Source organism: Epinephelus fuscoguttatus, linkage group LG5 (assembly GCF_011397635.1).
Source record: "Epinephelus fuscoguttatus linkage group LG5, E.fuscoguttatus.final_Chr_v1".
Taxonomy (NCBI): domain Eukaryota; kingdom Metazoa; phylum Chordata; class Actinopteri; order Perciformes; family Serranidae; genus Epinephelus; species Epinephelus fuscoguttatus.
In genome coordinates, this window is record NC_064756.1 from 22,829,743 (window position 1) to 22,849,047 (window position 19,305).

Genomic DNA, 19,305 nt, shown 5'->3' on the forward strand with positions numbered 1-19,305 from the left:
TCAATAATCAAATTGTTGTAAACTGGATAACCGTTATCTTTAGTGTGTAAGCGCGTCCATGTGTTCGCGTATGTGTGTACACAAACAACAGTCTCCCATTGTGTTGAAGACAGTAGCGTGAGAGCGACCAGAGGGTTAGCTGCGCATCACATCAAAGATTTGGCTGTTTGTAAAAGACCCCACTGTCAACACACACACACACACACACACACACACACAATTACAAACTCCCATCTGAGACGCCCCCCCTGCAGCTTTCTGTGCTCCTCATACTAAACAATCAGGTATGACAGGCGTGGCCTTTCTGGGTCCCAGCGGGACCCGAAAAAGACAAAAGACCCTCAGGAAGAGGCCGTCCACTCATCCTCACTGAGGACACAAATCTCTCCCTCACACACACAAGAAAGGAGGACGATAATAGCTGTGAGTTTGTGTTTAAAGGGACAGTTTGCGGGATTTAGCGGCATCTAGTGGTGAGGAGTGTAGATTGCACCCAGCTGAAACGTCTGTGTGTCAAGCGTGAATCCCAGTTAGGATTCCTTTAGTATTCATGAACCATTTTCACAGCAGACATTTTGACTTGTCACAGAAGGAAAAGCACAGGTAAAACTGAAAACGTCCATGATGGCTAAGTTCCATTTAGCTTCCCAACACCAGGGCCTCCTCCAGATGGAATACAGCTATCAAAAATGTTATTGAATGCACCTGTGTTTTTCCTACCATGACATGTCATAATGTCTGCTGTGAAAAAGGTCTATTGTTCAGGAGGTTTTTACCAGGAACCAAATTATCTGTATCTCTCCAAAACAAACAGACCCGCTGATTAAAAACAGGTTTCTCCGATGCTGTTTGGCATGTTGGAGAGAGGCCACTAGCCCAGTCCTGCTAATGTGTGTTCACCTTTTTTCTCTGCCAACTTAAGATCAAGATGTTCAGGAGGCTTTTATCAGGAGCCGAATTATCTGCAGATTTCTCTTCCTCTCCAGAACAAACAGACCTGGTGATTTAAACCAGTAAAATCAGTGAATTATTCATTTTCTTGTTTAAAAACAACAACTGTGTTTTCCAATGCTTTAATTGCACAGGTGCTGCGAACTACAGTGGCTGACACAAAAATGTGAATGGCCCATCAAGAGCCAGTGTTTAGTTTGTCCATTCTGGGCTACTGTAGAAACATGATGGTGCAACGTGGCTCTGTGGATGATGACCAGCTACCTATGTAGAGAAAAAAGGCTCATTCTAAGTTAACAAAACATGATAATCCTACTTTCAGGTGAAGAAAACATTATGAGATTATATTTCATTTCTTCCAATATATCCCTCCTAAATCCTACACACCGGACTTTTAAATCCTCAGATTACTTATTCACATCTCTCCCAAACTCCTGTTTGTCCCATTTGAGTTCCTCTTCTAAGATGTTTTACACACTTTGACAGTATGCGCAGTATCAGCTTGTGCCTACAGGATGTCACTGTTAGGGAAATGCTTCCTTCACATTGAAATATTTTGCATGTTACTTTTTCAAGTTTGTCGAAAAAGTCTAAAGTCTTAAAGTCCTTAAAATTATTATAATATTTGTTATAATTATTCTAAACGACATAGATATTCTATTACCTGTTTTTTTTATTTTTTACACCAAAAAAGTTAAAGATGGCAAACAGTCATACAAGTGCTTCTTTATTCATTTATTTATCTTATCTATTTATAACTTTATATCATCACTTTCAACGCAATGCACCGGGTGGTCAATATAGTCACTTTGGAAAGCAACGCTTTACAACATAGATATTTTTGGATATGCATATTTGTGCATATTTAAGTTTTACTTACCTACTTACCTACCTACTCCTTTTGGACACTGTTATCTTTGCCTTGTTTGTTTTTTATTATTTATTCTTTCAAATTTTTGGTTTGAAATAAAGTCATTTATTCATTCATCCATTAAATGACCATACACCACAAATGTGACATAATAATGTGACAAGTACCCACACTCTCACAATCTCACACTCACACACAGGGGTTTGCCTAATTGGTTATAAAGTTGTACGATACACATAAATCAGTAGTTTTGGTTAGTTATTTATTACATATTCTTAAGTTTTATATTATTTTAAGATATGTATCTAGAGCTGAACTCTTGAAAGCAGGAAATGAGGGCAATTTCTTTAAGTATTTCGTTTTCTGAATATAAAATTTAGCTAACAAAAATGAGCAACTTCATCATATATTGTTCATTCTTGGAGAAATTTGGATTTTTGAATATCAGTTATTAACAAATCAGGTTATTTGACTGAAATGTTCTTGCCAAAATGTCTTTGGAGATCCATCTTAAAAAATCAGTTCAGAAGATGTCACATGTTCATTCACACATTGAAAGAATAAATGTTCTAATGTTTCTATCATATTGTTACAAAGGTGCATTTGTCATGTCAGGTAGCCCGTGTATCTGTAAATAATAAAATTCACTGGATAATATATGTGAGTTTATTTTTAATCCCTGTGAATCCTGGTTAGGCCATGTGTTTTCTCTGAGTGTATTTCTAAATTGAAAGTGTTTTTTGTTTAGTTGGTTTCTGTCTGTCATCAGTCATCAGCCATAGCCTTGTACTCTGGCGCCCTCAAGTGGCCACAAGTTGTCATCGCAGGACATTTTTTTTTTAATTTACAGGGAAAATATAGATATGAACAAATGCACAACTCAAAAATAAAGACAAAAATCAGCTGTGGTTTAAAATCTTATAAGTTATGGTTTTCTATAATTCGGTTGTGTTGTTTCCGGTCGGTCGCAAGATGGCGCTGAATCAACTCTGCTCATCTTTCCACCTCAGCGTGCTTCACTCTTCCGGGTGTGTCGTTGACCATGTGAGAGTTCACAGGCCACGCAGAGGTCGTGTTGTGCTTTTGCTTTAGCACGACTTGTTTGTAGCTAGCTGGTCCCCGTGATGTGATGGCTTTCCTGAGTCTATTCCTGAGAAGGCAGCTGCCGCCGGCCGTGTGTCACTTCGCCCGGACAACAGTGAAGCTGCTCCGGTCTCCCTGCGCCGGGGCGCCGCTGCGGAGGCTGCACAGCTCGCCCCGGCTGCGGCTCGGAGAGAAGGGACCGTGGGGGAAGAGCCGGGGGCCGGAGCAGCAGTACCAGCTCACAGACCTCGACAAGGCGGACGCTTTGGTAGGAACATGTACATGGTGATCATATAGTGAGCTTCCTATACAGAGGAATGTCCCTGCTGGTTTTGCTTTCGTTTCTCCTCCTCTGTGTCACTGTAAATCTACAATAAGTAAGTTTATACAAGAAAACTGAGGTTGGTGTTCCTAATAGGTGTCATCTCTGTCTTTTGCAGATGCTGAGGAAGTCCCATGAGACAGGTAACCTGACCAGATTCATGCTGGATATTTAACTTTTGTCAGCATAAGCCTCCACCTCATACACCAGAGCTGTTGTGTGCCCAGCAGCTACACTGTAGGTGTACCACACTTAGAGGAGTAACAGAGCAGCACCTGATGGGTTATGAAAAACTGTCCCAGTTAGTGAAGATGTAGCAGGTGTTTTACCTTTGATAGGTGGTGGAAATGCCAAATTTGACATCATAATTTGGAGGACTTACTTAATAGCATTGACATAACCGAGCAATAAGAAAGCTGCAGAAAGCTGACAGGGTGTCTGCAGGTCCTCAAAGAGTCTTAAAATGTCTTACATTCAATTGTGTAACAATAAGGTGGCGTTAAAAGTCATTAAGTAGTCTTAAACTTGAATTTGTGAGGTCTTAACTACTACAAACATTTTATCTAATTTCATTCATACATCTTTTAATTTCTTGTTTTTTGTTGTAGGTAAAAGTCTCCACATTTCTAATGTTACAAATCTTTAAAAAAAAAAATATAAAAAAAAAATATACTGTCATTTTACTTCATTCTTACACTTACCTGTCGGCAAAATGTAGATCAACTTAACTCACTCTAATAACCGTATTCCTACATAGCATCTACCTCTTCACAAGACCACATATATACCACTTATCCGCAATGCTTACTTGCAGTGCTTAAATAATTTGTCCAAAAATCTGTCCTAAATTTGATTATAAGGTGTCTTGAAAGGGTCTTAAAATAGCATTACATTTAACTGATAACTGTAGACACCTTGTGTAAAAAGGTCAATAGAGATGCACCTAATGATTATTTTCATTATCAATTAATCTGCTGATTATTTTCATCATTAATTGATAAATTGCTTAGTGACAAAAAAACAGTGGAAATGCTCCTCACAATTTCCCAGTGCCCAAAGTGAAGACTTCACTTTGCTTCTTTTGTCCAACCAACAATCCATAACCCAAAGACTCTTCATTTATTATCATAAAATGACAAAGAAAAGCAGTACATTCTCACATTTGACAAGCTAGAACCAGCAAATGATTGACATTTTTGCTTTGATTATGAAAATAGTTGCAGATAAATTTTCTTCCAATGGAGTGATCGACTGATCTTTCAGCTCCAAAGGTCAATAGGGGTGGGAATCAGAGGATCCACGGTACGATATCACGATACTTAAGGCACGATACAATATTATAGCAATTTTAATTATGTTGTGATATGCTGAGTACTATGATTTTTAAAAAATTCAATATATTGTGACCTATGACATTTTTTCAGCTGAAAATAATTTTCTCAAAGGAACATCTGTCAATATATGTTTTATCTAATTACAAAGTTTTCATTCTGTTCATCTCACTTCATTTTTTGCAGCAGCAAAATGTATCTAGCGAACTGAAAAAGCAATTGATTATATTATTCTAATAGGCTGCCAAAAGTTTAATATGTATTTGAAATATTAATAAATTGTATAATGAAAAGAAATCAACGTGTGTGACAATATGATATTGCCACACAAACATATTGCAGTATTTTTTCCCCCACCCCTAAAGTTCAGAGGGTATACAGTAACTTTAGTGAGGAGGAGTGAGAAATATATCATTTAGTTTAGGGATGATTGAGCTGTTTGTTGATTGACAGGGTTTCAGTCTGTCACGGTGATGGGAAGTGACACTGAGGTTCAGACTGGAGTCAGAACTTTATTTAAGCTCTGAGGAGGCAGCGAGGAGAGAGGAGTGGTGTGGGTGTAGTGATGAGCAGGCAGCACAAGCAAAGATAATACTGAGATTAAAAATAGAAATGGCAACTCAGCATTATACAGAAAGTGTCTTTATTTATTACCTTTATCTTATCAGCTTTATTGTTATTATGACATAGAGATTGGTTGTATAATTTAAGTCTGTGTTTGAGGGCTGTACCAAACAAATATTTTCACTACCAATCAATCTGTCCATTATTTATTAGTTACTGGGAATATAAAATGTAAAAAAAAAAAAAAGAAAATGGTTTAAAAATTATGTTGAAAAGTGTTCTCCAAAGCCTGAGATTATGTCCTAAAATGCTTAATATCTTTAATTTGCAAAGAAAATCAAGTTTACTGTCACAAAGGTGTAAAGATACCTGAAAATATTGACAGGTAAAAAGTCCAGTGTGTAGAATGTAGGGTGATATATTCTAATACATATGCTTTCTCAAGTGCATAAACCCCAGTAAACAAGAATCATTGTGTTTTTGTTACCTTAGATTGAGCAATTTATATCTACATAGGGAGTGGGTCCTCTTCCACAGAGTCCACCATGTTGCACTGCCATGTTTCTACAGTAGCCCAGAACAGACAAACCAAACTCTGGCTAGATAGGGCCATATGCATTTTTGCATCAGCCACCATAGTTAGTAGCTCCTCGGTGATGAGCAGCATCATAAAAACACAGATTTGTAATGTGAAACTGCTGTATTCAGTGTTTTTACCAGATTTAATCACCTGATCCGTTTGTTTTGGAGAGGGAGAGACCTCTGTGGATAATTCTGCTCCCTTTTAAAACCTCCTCAACAGTGAACACTGAAGGAATCGTAATCGAGAGTTGCTCCTTTAAGAAGAAGCTGGAATCAGAGAATCTTGACTTTTTTTTTTTAATAATCTACTCGGATAGATTAATAATTGATAAATAATCGAATAATCATTGCAGCTCTACCCTGTATAACGCCACCCAACTCCACCCTGAGTAGAGGTCTAATCAGACAAAGTGTGTAGGTGTGCAGGACCTCTAATTAACTCACTGCAAATATCAGACCTTTTGCCCAAAAAGAGAAACATGCAAAAAAAAAAATGCATCTGTATCCCAATCTCTGCTTAATGACTGCATTTTTACCTGAAGGTTTATTTGTTAATACTCCAACATCGACCTTTAGGTTGCAGAGATATTTGGATGTGAACAAACTGCGTCTGTGTCCAAATTCCAATTGTACAACTACATACTCAGGGTGTGTACAGGTCCTTAAAATGTCTTAAATTGTCTTAAATTCAGATTTGATTGGTCAGGCCCACTGACTGCTGACAATCATTGGACAGACCAAAGAATTACAATGATAAATTGCATTTCTGACATTGAGGGGAATTTGTTTTCTTTTTACATTAAACACATTAAACTTGAACTCACTCAAATTGTTGTAATTTTTCCTTATTGTTCATTTTAAACTGACAGTGTGTTTACTTGGAAAGAGTTACACATGTCTCACACCTATATTATGTGCCATTGCTGATGGTGTCTTAAAATTCATATTAGGTGGTATTAAAAAGGTCTTAAAACATCTTAAATTGAACTTTGTTATATCTTATAGACACACTGATACTGAATACACACAGGTTTTACCATTCTGATTGTCGTGATGTACCGTTTGTGTTTTTGTAATAACAGGAAATGATGGAATAAGTTGGCCCATTGCATCAAACTGCAACCTTTGAACTGCTAATTAACTTTAGAAAGAGAAAGCAAGATTTTTCTGACAGTGTTGTGCTCTTTTTGATTAAGCTCGTTCTTTAACTGTTTTATATCGACGTCTGTGTTTTTGCAGTGATGAGGAGCTTTTTTATTTCCTCTCATTGTAGAACACTAGTGTTCACACTGAAAAAAATCAAATGTTTTTTATTCTGCATACTTACATCTTTGAGTACATTTAATTTTGCCATAGAAGTAATATGTAGCCTGAAATTGGGATACAGCTTATGATAGAGGTTTTTCTCGTTGATTGAGTTTTTATATACAAGTTTTAAAGTAGTGGAACTTGTCTGATTCTGGCTCTCTGCACACATTTCTGCTCAGGCTGTAACGTGTCATCTGTTTATCTCTGGCTCTGACCGTTTCGCAGGATTCCTCTCGTGGTTCAGGAACGGTCTGCTGGCAACTGGAATCGGAGTCATCGCATTTGTCCAGAGCGAAGTGGGACGGGAAGCAGGATATGGTACAGGCTCCAACTATTCAGTCTTCTTTTTTTAACATACAACAGAGCTGCAAACCAGCACACTTGTAGCCAAAACTCTACGGTAGTGCAATAACAAACAGTAGCAGCTTGTGATTCAGGCTCAGTAACATAGAGTTGCTCTCGTCCTAAATTCTTTAAAACTATTGGATTTAAGAAAAATAAAAAGGCTTTAAGAATCAGTGAATGTCCATGAAATAACTAGAATAACTAGAGTTTGTATTCAGCTATAGAATGTGCACCACCTCAGCTCTTTTTGTTCTCAATCAATTTCTAGGAGAACCTTAAAATCTATTTTTTAATTCAGCAAATAAATAATTTCACAAGGATTTCTGCAATTGACTGAAATCATGAGTACATAAAAAAGAAGCTAAAATCCTTGATATTTAGTTGTATCAGTGTCATGGTTACCTCAGTTGCTAGTTTTGAGTATAATTTTTTTATAAGGCCTTTATTAAATTATTAATTAGTCTTTGAGTTTGATGCACAGGAATGTTTGAAAACCATGGAAACAAAATTAAGTAACACAGCTTGATAAATGAAGTCATGATGTCACAATAAGAGCATTACACACATGTATTTACAGTCTCAAAGATCAATGATAGGCACATTACTAGAGATGAGAGCTTATATTCTGTTTAAATCATTTAAATATTGTATTTTATATTTTACTTTTACACAAATAGTTAAGAGAATTTAAGGCCCAGCCCGTCTCCATCCAAAATTTAATTACAGTGAGAAAATTAATTGGATCTCCACAATAATACCCTGTCAATCTGTTTTTCCTCAGCCTTCTTCATCCTGGGAGGTGTGTGTGTGTCGTTTGGCGGCGCCTCGTACATTGGCAGCCTCTTCGCCTTGCGGAGGATGATGCTGCTGTCTGTGCCAGCGCTGCTGCTCCAGAGCGCTGTGGTGGGCAGCGCCGCCCTCTTCTGGCTCTGTGCGGTATCCCTCTACATCGGCCGCCTGGAGGTGGAGATCATCCACGAGGGGGAGGAGGAGGAGGGAGAGGATGATGAGGAGTGCCGGGAGTGCCGCGAGAGGCGCGAGCACCGGGGTTACCGTGGCTCCCATGACAGCAGACATCAAGACAGTGAGGACGGTGACGGCAAGGGGTCGAAGAAGTAGAGATCTCGGACGGACAGGGTGTGTGTGATGCTTTGATTCAGGGCTTCCCGTGTGAGTGTGTGTGCATGTGTGTGTGTGTGTGTGTGTGTGTGTGTGTGTGTGTGTGTGCGCGCTGTGAGTCTATGAAGACACAGAGCTATTGTTCATTGTTTTATTGATGTAAAGATTATTGTTTTGGTGAAGAAAGACTTTTAGATCTTTTGGAAGATGCTGAAATTTTGGTAGTTTGACTACATTCACTTCTGGTGAATAAATAAATAGCCTTTTTTTGTAAGATTTCTTATCAGATTTATTCAAAGCTGCTTCACTTACATTATCAATCTGTGTGACATTTTTTATTTACATCCTCACAGTCACAGGCATGCTGCAAAGACTCACTGAGAACACTGTATGCAATCACTCTAAGGCCATTTCAATGGCTCTTGGTCTTATCTTGTTCAACATAACTGTGATTTACAACTTGAAGTTTTCAGAAAAGTCTTGAAATACAATACGCTGGTTGTGATACACAGTGATGGACATACTATGTGCATGTTTCAGGTCTTTTTGTTTTTTAATCAATGAGGGTTTAGGATTTTTTTTTTTTTTCAGAGGTTTAAGTTACCCTGTGAAGTAATTCTTTTTATTTTGTCTTGTAAGGGCAATAGCACTTTGTCAGTTTTTGTTTGTCACCATAGTAACCCTAGTCTATATATATATTTGGTTATATATTTGGCTCCATGTTGTTATACATGTACAGTACCTAAATGTAACCATAAACCATTTTACCTTTTGAGTGAGTTTATCACGATCTGGTGATCACAACCACTGCTGTTTTAATGGATGTAAAGAGACATTCATCACATGGAAAAGCTGAAATTGAGTTTGTGTGTGGGAATCTGGGTTCACTATTGTTTACTTTTGTTTCTGCGTGCACCGCTTTCAGTGCACCCTACTGCGACAGTACATACAGTAATAAAGTGAGAAGACAGTCAAAACTTCACTATGTGCTTTTTTTTTGCTTTCACATTTAAACAGACCAGTGGTTTCTAAACTGGAGGTTATGATTCATGATGCCTTTACAGGTCAATACGTCTCAGGGTTATGAGATGATTGGCAGGATAAGACAATATAATATTCATATAAGCATTTCTAATGAAATAATGGCTGATTGTACCTCAGGTGTCCACAACTCTTTATTTTAAAGAGTGATAGGGCCCAAAAGTTTGGAGCCATTTAAATGGCCTATTGATTTAGTGCAGTGGTCCCTAAGGGACCCAGCCATGGGGGCAATATTTCAATCAATCAATCAATCAATCAATCAATCAAATTTATAAAACCCAATATCACAAATCACAGTTTGCCTCACAGGGCTTTACAGCATACGATATCCCTCTGTCCTTAGGACCCTCACAGCGGATAAGGAAAAACTCCCCAAAAAACCCATTAACGGGTCAATATTTCTCTTGAGTCATTAGTTCAAGGTCCACAGTTTAATAGTCAGTGTGATATTTGTGTTTGGCCGTGTTGTTGAGTTACAGTGTCTCAGTCAAGTAGCTGTCCATTAGTCACTCACTCTACAGCAGGGAACGGCACTTCAGAGTAAAAAAATGTTTTTTTACAAACGTGACAGATTTGCGAGCCATTTACAGTCAGTAGCTATAGCCATGTTTCCATCAGCCTGTTTAGATGCGCATCTAGAAGTATCACATCGGAAAATTATGATGGAAACGCCAAAATTCGAATTAAAATCCCCTGATTTGCACAAACTAAAATACGCTCGCTTTAGCCGGGTTATGATTGATAAGAAAAAATGTTGATTCGCAAAACGGGATGAAAACAGTTATGTTCGAATTAAGTCTGACACGGCGCTCCTCTCTCCATGGTGATATCCACACTCTGGGTCGTGAAGGCGGTAATGCATTTACAAGCTGGTTGCTAACCGCCAGAAAATGTAGAAGAAGAAGAAGAATGTGAGACTTGTTTTGTTTCCGGTTCTGCGGAAAACGTGCGCAAGTTCATAGTTTTCACCAAAGTCCGTACATTTAATGGAAACACACAGGATTCGTATTTCTTTTAATGTGCATTTCCCAATGATTCGAATCACTTTTGGATGGAAACATAGCTAGTGTCAGTTTTGACAGCTATTTTAGATTTTGTCTTGAGACCAAAATGCTTGTTGGTTTTAGTCACATTTTAGTCATTCTCATCCTTCGTACTTTTAGTCTAGTTTTAAATCAGCGAAAATTCAAAATGTTCAAGTGAACGAAAATTCAAAACGTTTTAGTCGACAAATATTCATGACATTTCAGTCAACTTTTATTATGTTTTCTATACATCCATCTATCTATCTATCTATCTATCTATCTATCTATCTATCCATATCTTTTATCTTTAAACTAATCCAGTCAGGCTAATGTATGTATCAGAAGTTAGAATCAAGGTGACAGATTGTACAAAATTGTAATTTAGACAGTTTTTTAGCACAACTTCAAATAATTTCTTCACAATTACAAACTTGCATTTCTTCAGTATCAACAGCTGACATTGCTCCAGTTTGAGTGCTTTTGCTGGCTAGTGAAACATCCCAGTGCAGACTATTTACTGGAGTTAACCAGCCTGTCGCTTATGCAGCATTTGAAGACAAATGCAGGCAGGGCCGTTCTCGGCTTTCAATGTCCGATAGTCCACCACAAACATTTTTATCACGACTCGTCTCGTCAACAAAAATGTAACACAGATTTCATCTTAGTTTTTCTTACCAAGATCTATTTTTTAGCTTGTCGTTTGGTTTCCATTGTGGAAAAAAGATCATTTTTGTCAGTGAAATTAACACTGCTCGGAGCCCATTCAAAATGGACCTGCAACCCACTTTTGGACCGTGACCCACCAGTTGGGAACTACTGATTTAATGCATCCTGAATTATAAGAGGTACTGCACACTTAAATGTGTTTTGTTTTTTTGTTTTTTTTTTAGCTGTAAACTAAATTAAAATTACTGTGCTGTGATGAAACACATCAGTGCTGGTGTTATTATTGACATTTCTTACCAAATGGCACATTCATGGGCTGAAAATGGCTCAACATGCCGTCCACTGTTTTAAAATCAGCCCGCATTTTTCAGAATTATGCTTTGGGTGGAGTTAGGCTCAGACCTGAGGTGAAGTTACACTTTAATTATTTAAAGTTTACATTATGCTTACAGCTTGAATAAATCTGTGTTAATGCAAACTAAATGACACGATGCTTTCAGGCCATGTAGCATTCCTGTGTGGAAGTAGCCTACTGGATGGTTTCTTGATCTCTGAGTTTAATGAAGCTGCCGTTTACAGTGTACTGTGTGTATTCTACATGACGGGGAGTCAACAGGGTACACATGGTGCATTAATAAACTTTTCAGAAATTCATTTTGTTTTATGCTAAAATCATATAAATTATTTTTTTTTTTCCACCTCATCTACACTGAATACTTTAAAATGACAAAGCAAAAACAAGATTTTAGGTTTAAATCTAAGATTTTAAAGGTATACTCTGCAGGATTGTTGGTTACTTTTTGTAAACACACTGGCCGGCGAAAGTGAAAGTAAAAGCTGATCCCAGATTCACTGTCTTTGGCATATCGCCTCACTACATTTGCAGTTTTTCAGGGCTGTGTCTCTTCGATGCCTGCTGCTTATCAGGGCAGAGGGTGCCCCTTTGCCAAGGCATTTTTTTTTTAATTTTATTTTTTTGGTGCGTGCGTGTGTGTGTGTGTGTGTGTGTGTGTGTAGGCCTGCCTGTGCCCTTTAACAATAACATTTAGTAATTAATAATAATTAATAATAATTTAGCTAAATAAAATGACCTGGCTGCCGTCAGTTACATGATGACCTTTAACCTTGTTCATCTTCAACGTGCCCTGACTGGCCCCGACACGCCCTCACGTGCCCTCACTTGCCCTCCCTGCTCTGACTGCGACTGACAACACCGGGATGCTGCAAACTCTGCAGGAGAAGAACTGACGAGCTTACAGGAGTTATTTATCTTCAAATGCCGGTAAGTAGAGTTTGCAGCATGTGCACGTTGTTTGGTGTATTGTAAGGCAACCTATGAAGTGAAATGAGCATGCTGTGTGCAACGTTACCTGTTACCAGAGTCAGATACTCTGCTGTTACTAACTTGACAAGTAGTGGCCATTAGCCGCTAGCTAACTGAGGAGGGCGGGGGGCGGAGGGGAGTATGATCGGCTTCTTGTTTCTGTCTCTCTTTTGTCATGGGCGAAGTGTAGTTCTGTCCACCGTTTTAGAGAACATATGATTTACAGGGCTTTCCCCACCTTTCTGGAGGGCTTATATTTCACTAAAACTATGCAATATGCATATTCACATAATGTTGGACTATTATAATTACAATATTTGAAAAAAAAAAAACCCACACTGTATTTCTATATTTTGTAAAGAAAATGCATTCAGAACAGGATTAGAATATATGTATATTTTAAATATGACAAAATATTGCTTTCACAGCAGCAAAGTTAATGTTTACAACAGCAAAATTATTATATAAACTGAACAATATCTCACTAGGAAGAAATAGGAAAATGTCAGTAAAAAAAATGTCATTTTAACTAACTAATATATCGTGTGTACATACACATCTATAAATATATGTATGTATATCTGCACAATTTAAACATTTAATTCACTTTCTGCCTTGCGCAAAGTGGATAGTCAAACAAATTGAATGTAAGCATAAATACATTATGTTATATTGATTACGTTGTTACTTTATTCTTATTATTATTATCACTATGTTATTATAGCATTAGGAATAATTGAGGACAGATGGATCAACACCATGGAGCAGACCTGTGGCCATAGTATACAGTATTTCTGGAAAAGGAATGAAAAGTCAATATGTGTGTACGTGTGTGTGTGTGTGTGTGTGTGTGTGTGTGTGTGTGTGTGTAGGCATGCATGTATGCATGCGCTGGGGAATCAGATTTTCTTTTATTAATCATGATATTTTATTGTGCAGACATGCCTCATGAGGAGAGGAGGTGGAAGCAAAAACAAAGGAGCTGCGTGAGGCTGCTAAAGGCAGTGGATCCCTCACCAGCTGGGTGAAGAGCACAACAGGTAAGAATAACACATGTACCAGTTGTTTACATTGCAGAGGTATTCGGGTATAAAATACAACAATAATAAACACAATTGCAGTGTTTTAGTTCTATAACATTTTTCTATCATTATTAGGTGCAACAGTTGTCAAGTATGAATAATGAAATAATAGATTAATGCAATAGCAAATTGGCCCTTTGCTAAGCCCCGCCCCCCTTAGTTACTGTTGCCACGTCCGTCAAGCTTTCGCTCCTAGCATAAGAAATATGGAGTTTTCAGCGATATCAGTGAGAGATATTCCAAAGGAAATAACATCAAATTTCTGGAAAAACTGTTCGGAGATATTAGAGAGAATTCGACAGAGAGGTTTTCAATATGCATGTGAGAGCTACATTCACAATATCATCTGCTGGCGGAGTATAAATCACGAGAACATTAAAATAGAGGGAAAAGCTCACCAGTCGCAAGCGCCAGGCATCCCACGTCTTGACACTTCACGTGAAGGACAAAGAATGTTCTTGTACAGCAAGGTAAGTCAATATATGGTTTAAATTTAAGTTAATGTTGAGTTATGTTCCCTCCTTGGGGCAGACAAAGGGAGAGCAGCTAGCACACAAAGCTAGTGTTAGCTAACGTTAGTTAGCATCTTAACTTGGAACAAACGTAGGTGTTTTTATTGATCTTTGCAGGATTCAGCTGTTCATGCGGTCTTCCACACTGTTTTAGCCATATCTTCCTTGGGTCTTGGGCTTGGGGAAGGGGAAAAATTCAACATCACCTTCAACACTTTTTGGGTATCAGGTGTCAGACTTGAAGGTAACGTTACTGTATGCACGCCGCTTCGGCATATTAGCTTCTGCTGAAAGCTTGACGGACTTCTCGGTTGCTACACACGGTTGCTAACGTAGGATTGGACAGTGACTGATTAAAGGAGAGGCTTAGCGAAGGGTCAATTGTGCCTTGTTCTCAGATGGACAGCGAGTGGAGTCTGATAGATCAGATGAGGGGATCGGCAATCTTTGCATCTTGTTATTATCACATAACACTTGTTTAATCAGCTACCATCCCTCCCATGTTTGTTTTAATATCTACAGTCTCAGATCAGCACAGCCCTCCAACACTTCAAGCAGCAGCAGCAGCAGCAGCCCCAGCAACCCCTTAACAACAACACTGTATACCCCATCAGGTAAAACACAGGCTACTTCTGCTTTGCATTGTCCCCACCTGATGAAATGGTATGGGGACAATGATATAGTATGATGCGATTTCATGTTACATTCTTTATGAATATAGGTTGCTATAATTCAGCTAGTTATGCTGTAAATTATGTCGTCATAAGGTGTTTTAAAGTCTTGTTCCATGTGCCCCTTTTTAACTTTCAGCTGCCCCTCCAAAGGTCTCTGCACGGCCCTGCTGCTTATGGTCTGGTACCTGGGCGCTACTTTTTGTAAGTAGAGCCCTGACCTCATCTGAGCGCTGTGTGGGTACTGGCCCATAAAGAAAATAAGAAAAATAACAGGCAGAGGGCAGAGTCTCTGCACAAAAATAGACGCCACACACTTCTAGTGGGTCATAAGGGATGATTGAGAGTCGATACATTGTTTTTTAAAGGAAAGTCCTTCATAGTATATCTTAAAATTCTTAAAAATCTTAAAGATAAATACCCTGAAATGTCACACTCAGTGTGTTTACATGCACAGTTTAATTCCACTTTTAATCGGAATGAAAGGCCATTCCAATTAAAAGTGGTCATGTAAACGGTCATTCCGATTGAAAATTAAATCAGATTAAAGGGGGTGGTTTATTCCGTTTGTCATTCCGAATGAAAGAATTTTGTGTGCATGTATACACTCATTCTTCTTTAAGTTCATTCCGGTCTTTCTGCGCATGCTCGTTTCCTTGCCTTTCTGGCGCGATGACGTATATAGCGCGCATAGCAACGGGCTGCATAGCAACGGGCTGAGATAGAGCAGTCGGACTTGTTGCACTCACCGGTTTCCATTCGCCACAGCACGGTCTTCTACCTCCCTTCTCCTCCTCAACAGATGAAGCATTAGCAGAACAAGGTTGTTGTCGTACTGCTGCTTCAAGAATATAAGCAAAACACGCCCGAAAAAGACACTAAGAACGGCGTCGTCAAACATCTTGTTATCCGGAGCGAGGACTACAGTGTTTTCTTCCGGTAAACATAAACACGTAACATCCGCCCGCCCCCTATCCAATCAGAAACCTTCCCTGACCCAAACCTTGTGCAGACCCGAATAAAGGCGATTGAACTGATCTCCCGTGTAAACCCTCATTCAGAATGAATATTTCCCATGTAAACTACCTGGAAAGACTTTAATTCCGAATGATTTCATTCAGATTTATTTCATTCCGAATGAGAAGCCATCATGTAACCGTAGCCACTGACATCAGTATTCAGACCCTTAGCTCAGTGCTTAATTGAAGCACCTTTGACAGCCATTAACCCCCAGCTTCCAGTCTTCTTGGTTATGACACAACAAGCTTTGCATACTTGGATTTGGAGATTTTCTGCCAGTCCTCCCACTCGATATCAGGCTGGATGAGGAATGTTGGTGGACAGACATTTTCAGGTCATTCCAGAGATGTTGGATTGGGTTCAAGTCCAGGCTCTGTCTGAAGGACATTCATAGAATTGTCCTTATGTCACTAGGTTCTTGTTCACCTCTCTTACTGAAGCTCTTCCAGCTCAGTTTGTCCAGGCGGCCAGCTGTTGGAAGAGTCCTGGCTGTTCCAAATTTCTTCCATTTAAAAATGATGAAGGCCACTGTGCTTTTGGGAGTCTCCAATGTGCACTTTTTTGTAGCCTTCTCCAGATCAGTGCCCCAACATAATCCTCTCTCTGAGCTCTGCAGGCAGTTCCTCCAACCTCTTGGCTTGGTTTTTGCTCTGATATGCATTGCTGTGAGACCTTACATAGACAGGTGTGTGCCTTTCCAAATCAGGTCCAATCAGTTGAATTTAGCACAGGTGGAGCCCAATCAAGGTGTAGAAACACCTTAGAGATGATTGACACAAAGTGTGTACTCTCTAGTTCACCTGGTAAAGTGTGTGTCCTGTAGAGGCTGAGTCCTTTGCAGCGGTCAGGTTAGGTTTGCTGCATGTCGTCCTCCCTTTCCTCTACCTTTCCTGTCGATCTTCAGCTGAACTATCAATAAGGGTACGACGCTCAAAAAATAAAAGACGTGCAAACACCTCTTTCCTAGATCTTTAAAATAAACAAATCAAGAACCATCAATTGCAGCAAATTATCAGCACAAATAAAGACCTCCACTTTTAACCCAGTATTTCATAAGAAGTTGTATTTTTTTGATTATGCAAACATGGCCCAATTTAATGTCTAAGTGCTGTCAGAGTCAGTAGAAACTCTCGCTACAGTGGGAGTCAAAAGATGTACAAACTATCCACACACACATGCTGTACATGCATAATTTTTATAATGAGCTGCTCATCTGCGAGCATGTATGAATATATGAACTGAGCTGAGTAGCATGTGGTTGCTGTTGTGTGTGTGCGTGTGCATGTGTGTGTGTGTGTGTGGGAGTGTTGGTGATGGGGGGGCTTTGTCTGTGATAACTATCACTGACTGGGTTAGGGCGAAGGTCTGTGATATCTCGCGGCCATCGACACACAGTGTTGCTGTTGAGACTCACCTCAGAGTCACCCTCTCTTCCTCTCCTTCGCTCTCACTCTCCTCTCCTCTCCTCTCCTCTCCTCTCCTCCCACCTCTCCTTCGCCGATTCCCAGGGCGTTTCGGTGCAGTTGTGTTTCACATGCAGGGTGTGTCTGGATGGCTGCTGCAGTGTGACCAGCACCCCACCTCCTCCCCTCGAGCCCCTACTCTCCTCCCTCCTCTACTCTCTCCCTCAGATCCTCTTCTACCCTTTCGCCCTCCAGTCCTTTCTTTCTGGACTCCTCCTCACGTTCGCTTCTCCTCCCCTCCCTCCTCTCCTCTCCTCTCCTTTCCTCGTCTCTCGGCCGCGGCTGCATCTGACTGCACAGGTCTGTTTGGCATGCAGGAGGCTCCTGAGGCCTGGCGCGTCTAAAGGGCAGGGCGCCCAGAGGCAGGAGACGCGCCCTCACTGACAAACACCATCCACCCCAGACCCCGAGCAGCTACAGAAACCACAACACCAGCCGCAGCTCCAAGTCCAGGTCTAACCTCATACATCTCGAAACCTGAGCTGCACATCTACACTTCCAGCCCTGAAAGTAGGAGCCATAACCTCTGCTTATTTTGAGAGCAGATTGCTCATCTGCTCTCAGGTGTTAAATGCCATGTGTATGGATCAAAGGATCTGCCTTGAGAAGGGCATTAAGTATAGATTGGCCTTCTCCTGCCTGAGAGGAAAAAGAGGAGATTGTTGGGCAACACTGACAAAAAATACATGCAGCAGAGGAGGGATGGAGGAAAGAGAGAGTTGTGGAGGTGTACTAAGCTCATGTCAGGCGGAAGCTGTCTGTGTGCGTCTCCTTCCATCTCTCACTCTATTATTCCTACCCATATTTTTTACTCTTTCAAATGCATTTACATGTGCTAAGGTATTTCCCCCGGGAGCGTGACTCCAATTCAGGGGGTAAGATAAGCCATCAAAGTCAGTGACAGAGAGGGCATATGGGTGACTCAATGACAGGCTGAGTAGAAGACAGTCAGGAGAGCTGCCATGACTTGCGTGCTCTCACACACACACAAATGCACACTGACACAAACAGTGCATTGTACAAGCCACGTCTCTGCTTCTCCATATAAAGACTGTACTCCTCAGAAAAGGAAGATATAAAGACGAAACCAGAGGTTATTGTGCGGCTCTGCTCCCAGCACATCAGCGCACGCACATCCACTTATACAGTACATACGGTTTTGCACGTACAATGGCATTTTCTCCCCAACAACTGCTCTTGTTTAGTATGCGCTTCCTTTGGTCTTGAGGAGGAATGATCCTCACTCTAATGAACTAGGGCCTGCCACTTGAATGTAAAACAGGATTTAACCCGTCTTCAATGTCAGAGCCCCTCCCTGGGGCTGCTTCAGACAACACACACACACTCGCAAATTCATGGAGACACACATACACACACAGACACACAAGCAAACCACCAATGTACACACACACACACACACACACACACACACACACATATGTACACACATGGTAATGCAGCCCCGCATATAATCTCTGATAAGTAAGATGCTATCCATGTACTCGCCGTGCTTTTGTGTTCATTTCAGATGAATTTTTGTTGAATCACACGCCAGTGACGTCCTGCCTCACGCCAGGGTCGCTCTCACCTGCTCCACAGTTCCCTTCTTTTAATAAAGGATCAATATGATTGTGTTTTATTGTGTGTTTTATTGCAGTTTGTCAACTTCAGAGATACGCAAGATCACCCACGTACTTTGATAATGACATAAAACTACCTGCAGTGACACAACAAGACGTCTTTTATATTTAGTCTACCACTGATTTGTCCCTTGAGTTTGTTATTCTTGGCTGCGTGTTAGTTGGATATGTTAGTCTTATACATGTATATATATATAGTGAAAGGTTGTTCATAAATGTCTGTTATATGTCTGACACAGTGATAACTAACAAATCTACTATGTGCAATTGTGTGAAACTAACTTGCTTACCTTATGATGTGTCCCACTTTATATTATTTAATTCATTATCTAATCACATATGAAACCTTAATTGACTATGTAAAAAATAAATTCGCCCGTTTCTT

At 39.8% G+C, this 19,305-nt stretch overlaps 1 protein-coding gene and 1 long non-coding RNA gene across 2 annotated transcripts; both read left to right on the plus strand.

The window, feature by feature from the left end:
* The first annotated feature begins 2,838 nt into the window (after positions 1 to 2,838).
* On the plus strand, positions 2,839 to 9,458 carry tmem160 (transmembrane protein 160). The gene is made up of 4 exons (XM_049577297.1): positions 2,839 to 3,173; positions 3,346 to 3,370; positions 7,238 to 7,330; positions 8,139 to 9,458. The coding sequence occupies exons 1-4, from the start codon at positions 2,952 to 2,954 to the stop codon at positions 8,474 to 8,476; spliced, it is 678 nt and encodes a 225-aa protein (XP_049433254.1). The 5' UTR covers positions 2,839 to 2,951; the 3' UTR covers positions 8,477 to 9,458.
* Positions 9,459 to 12,368: 2,910 nt separating this feature from the next.
* On the plus strand, positions 12,369 to 19,219 carry LOC125889318 (uncharacterized). Its single transcript, XR_007449443.1, has 5 exons — positions 12,369 to 12,490; positions 13,472 to 13,572; positions 14,649 to 14,740; positions 14,937 to 15,001; positions 17,598 to 19,219. It is a non-coding gene; the product is annotated as an uncharacterized LOC125889318 (long non-coding RNA).
* Positions 19,220 to 19,305: the final 86 nt, after the last annotated feature.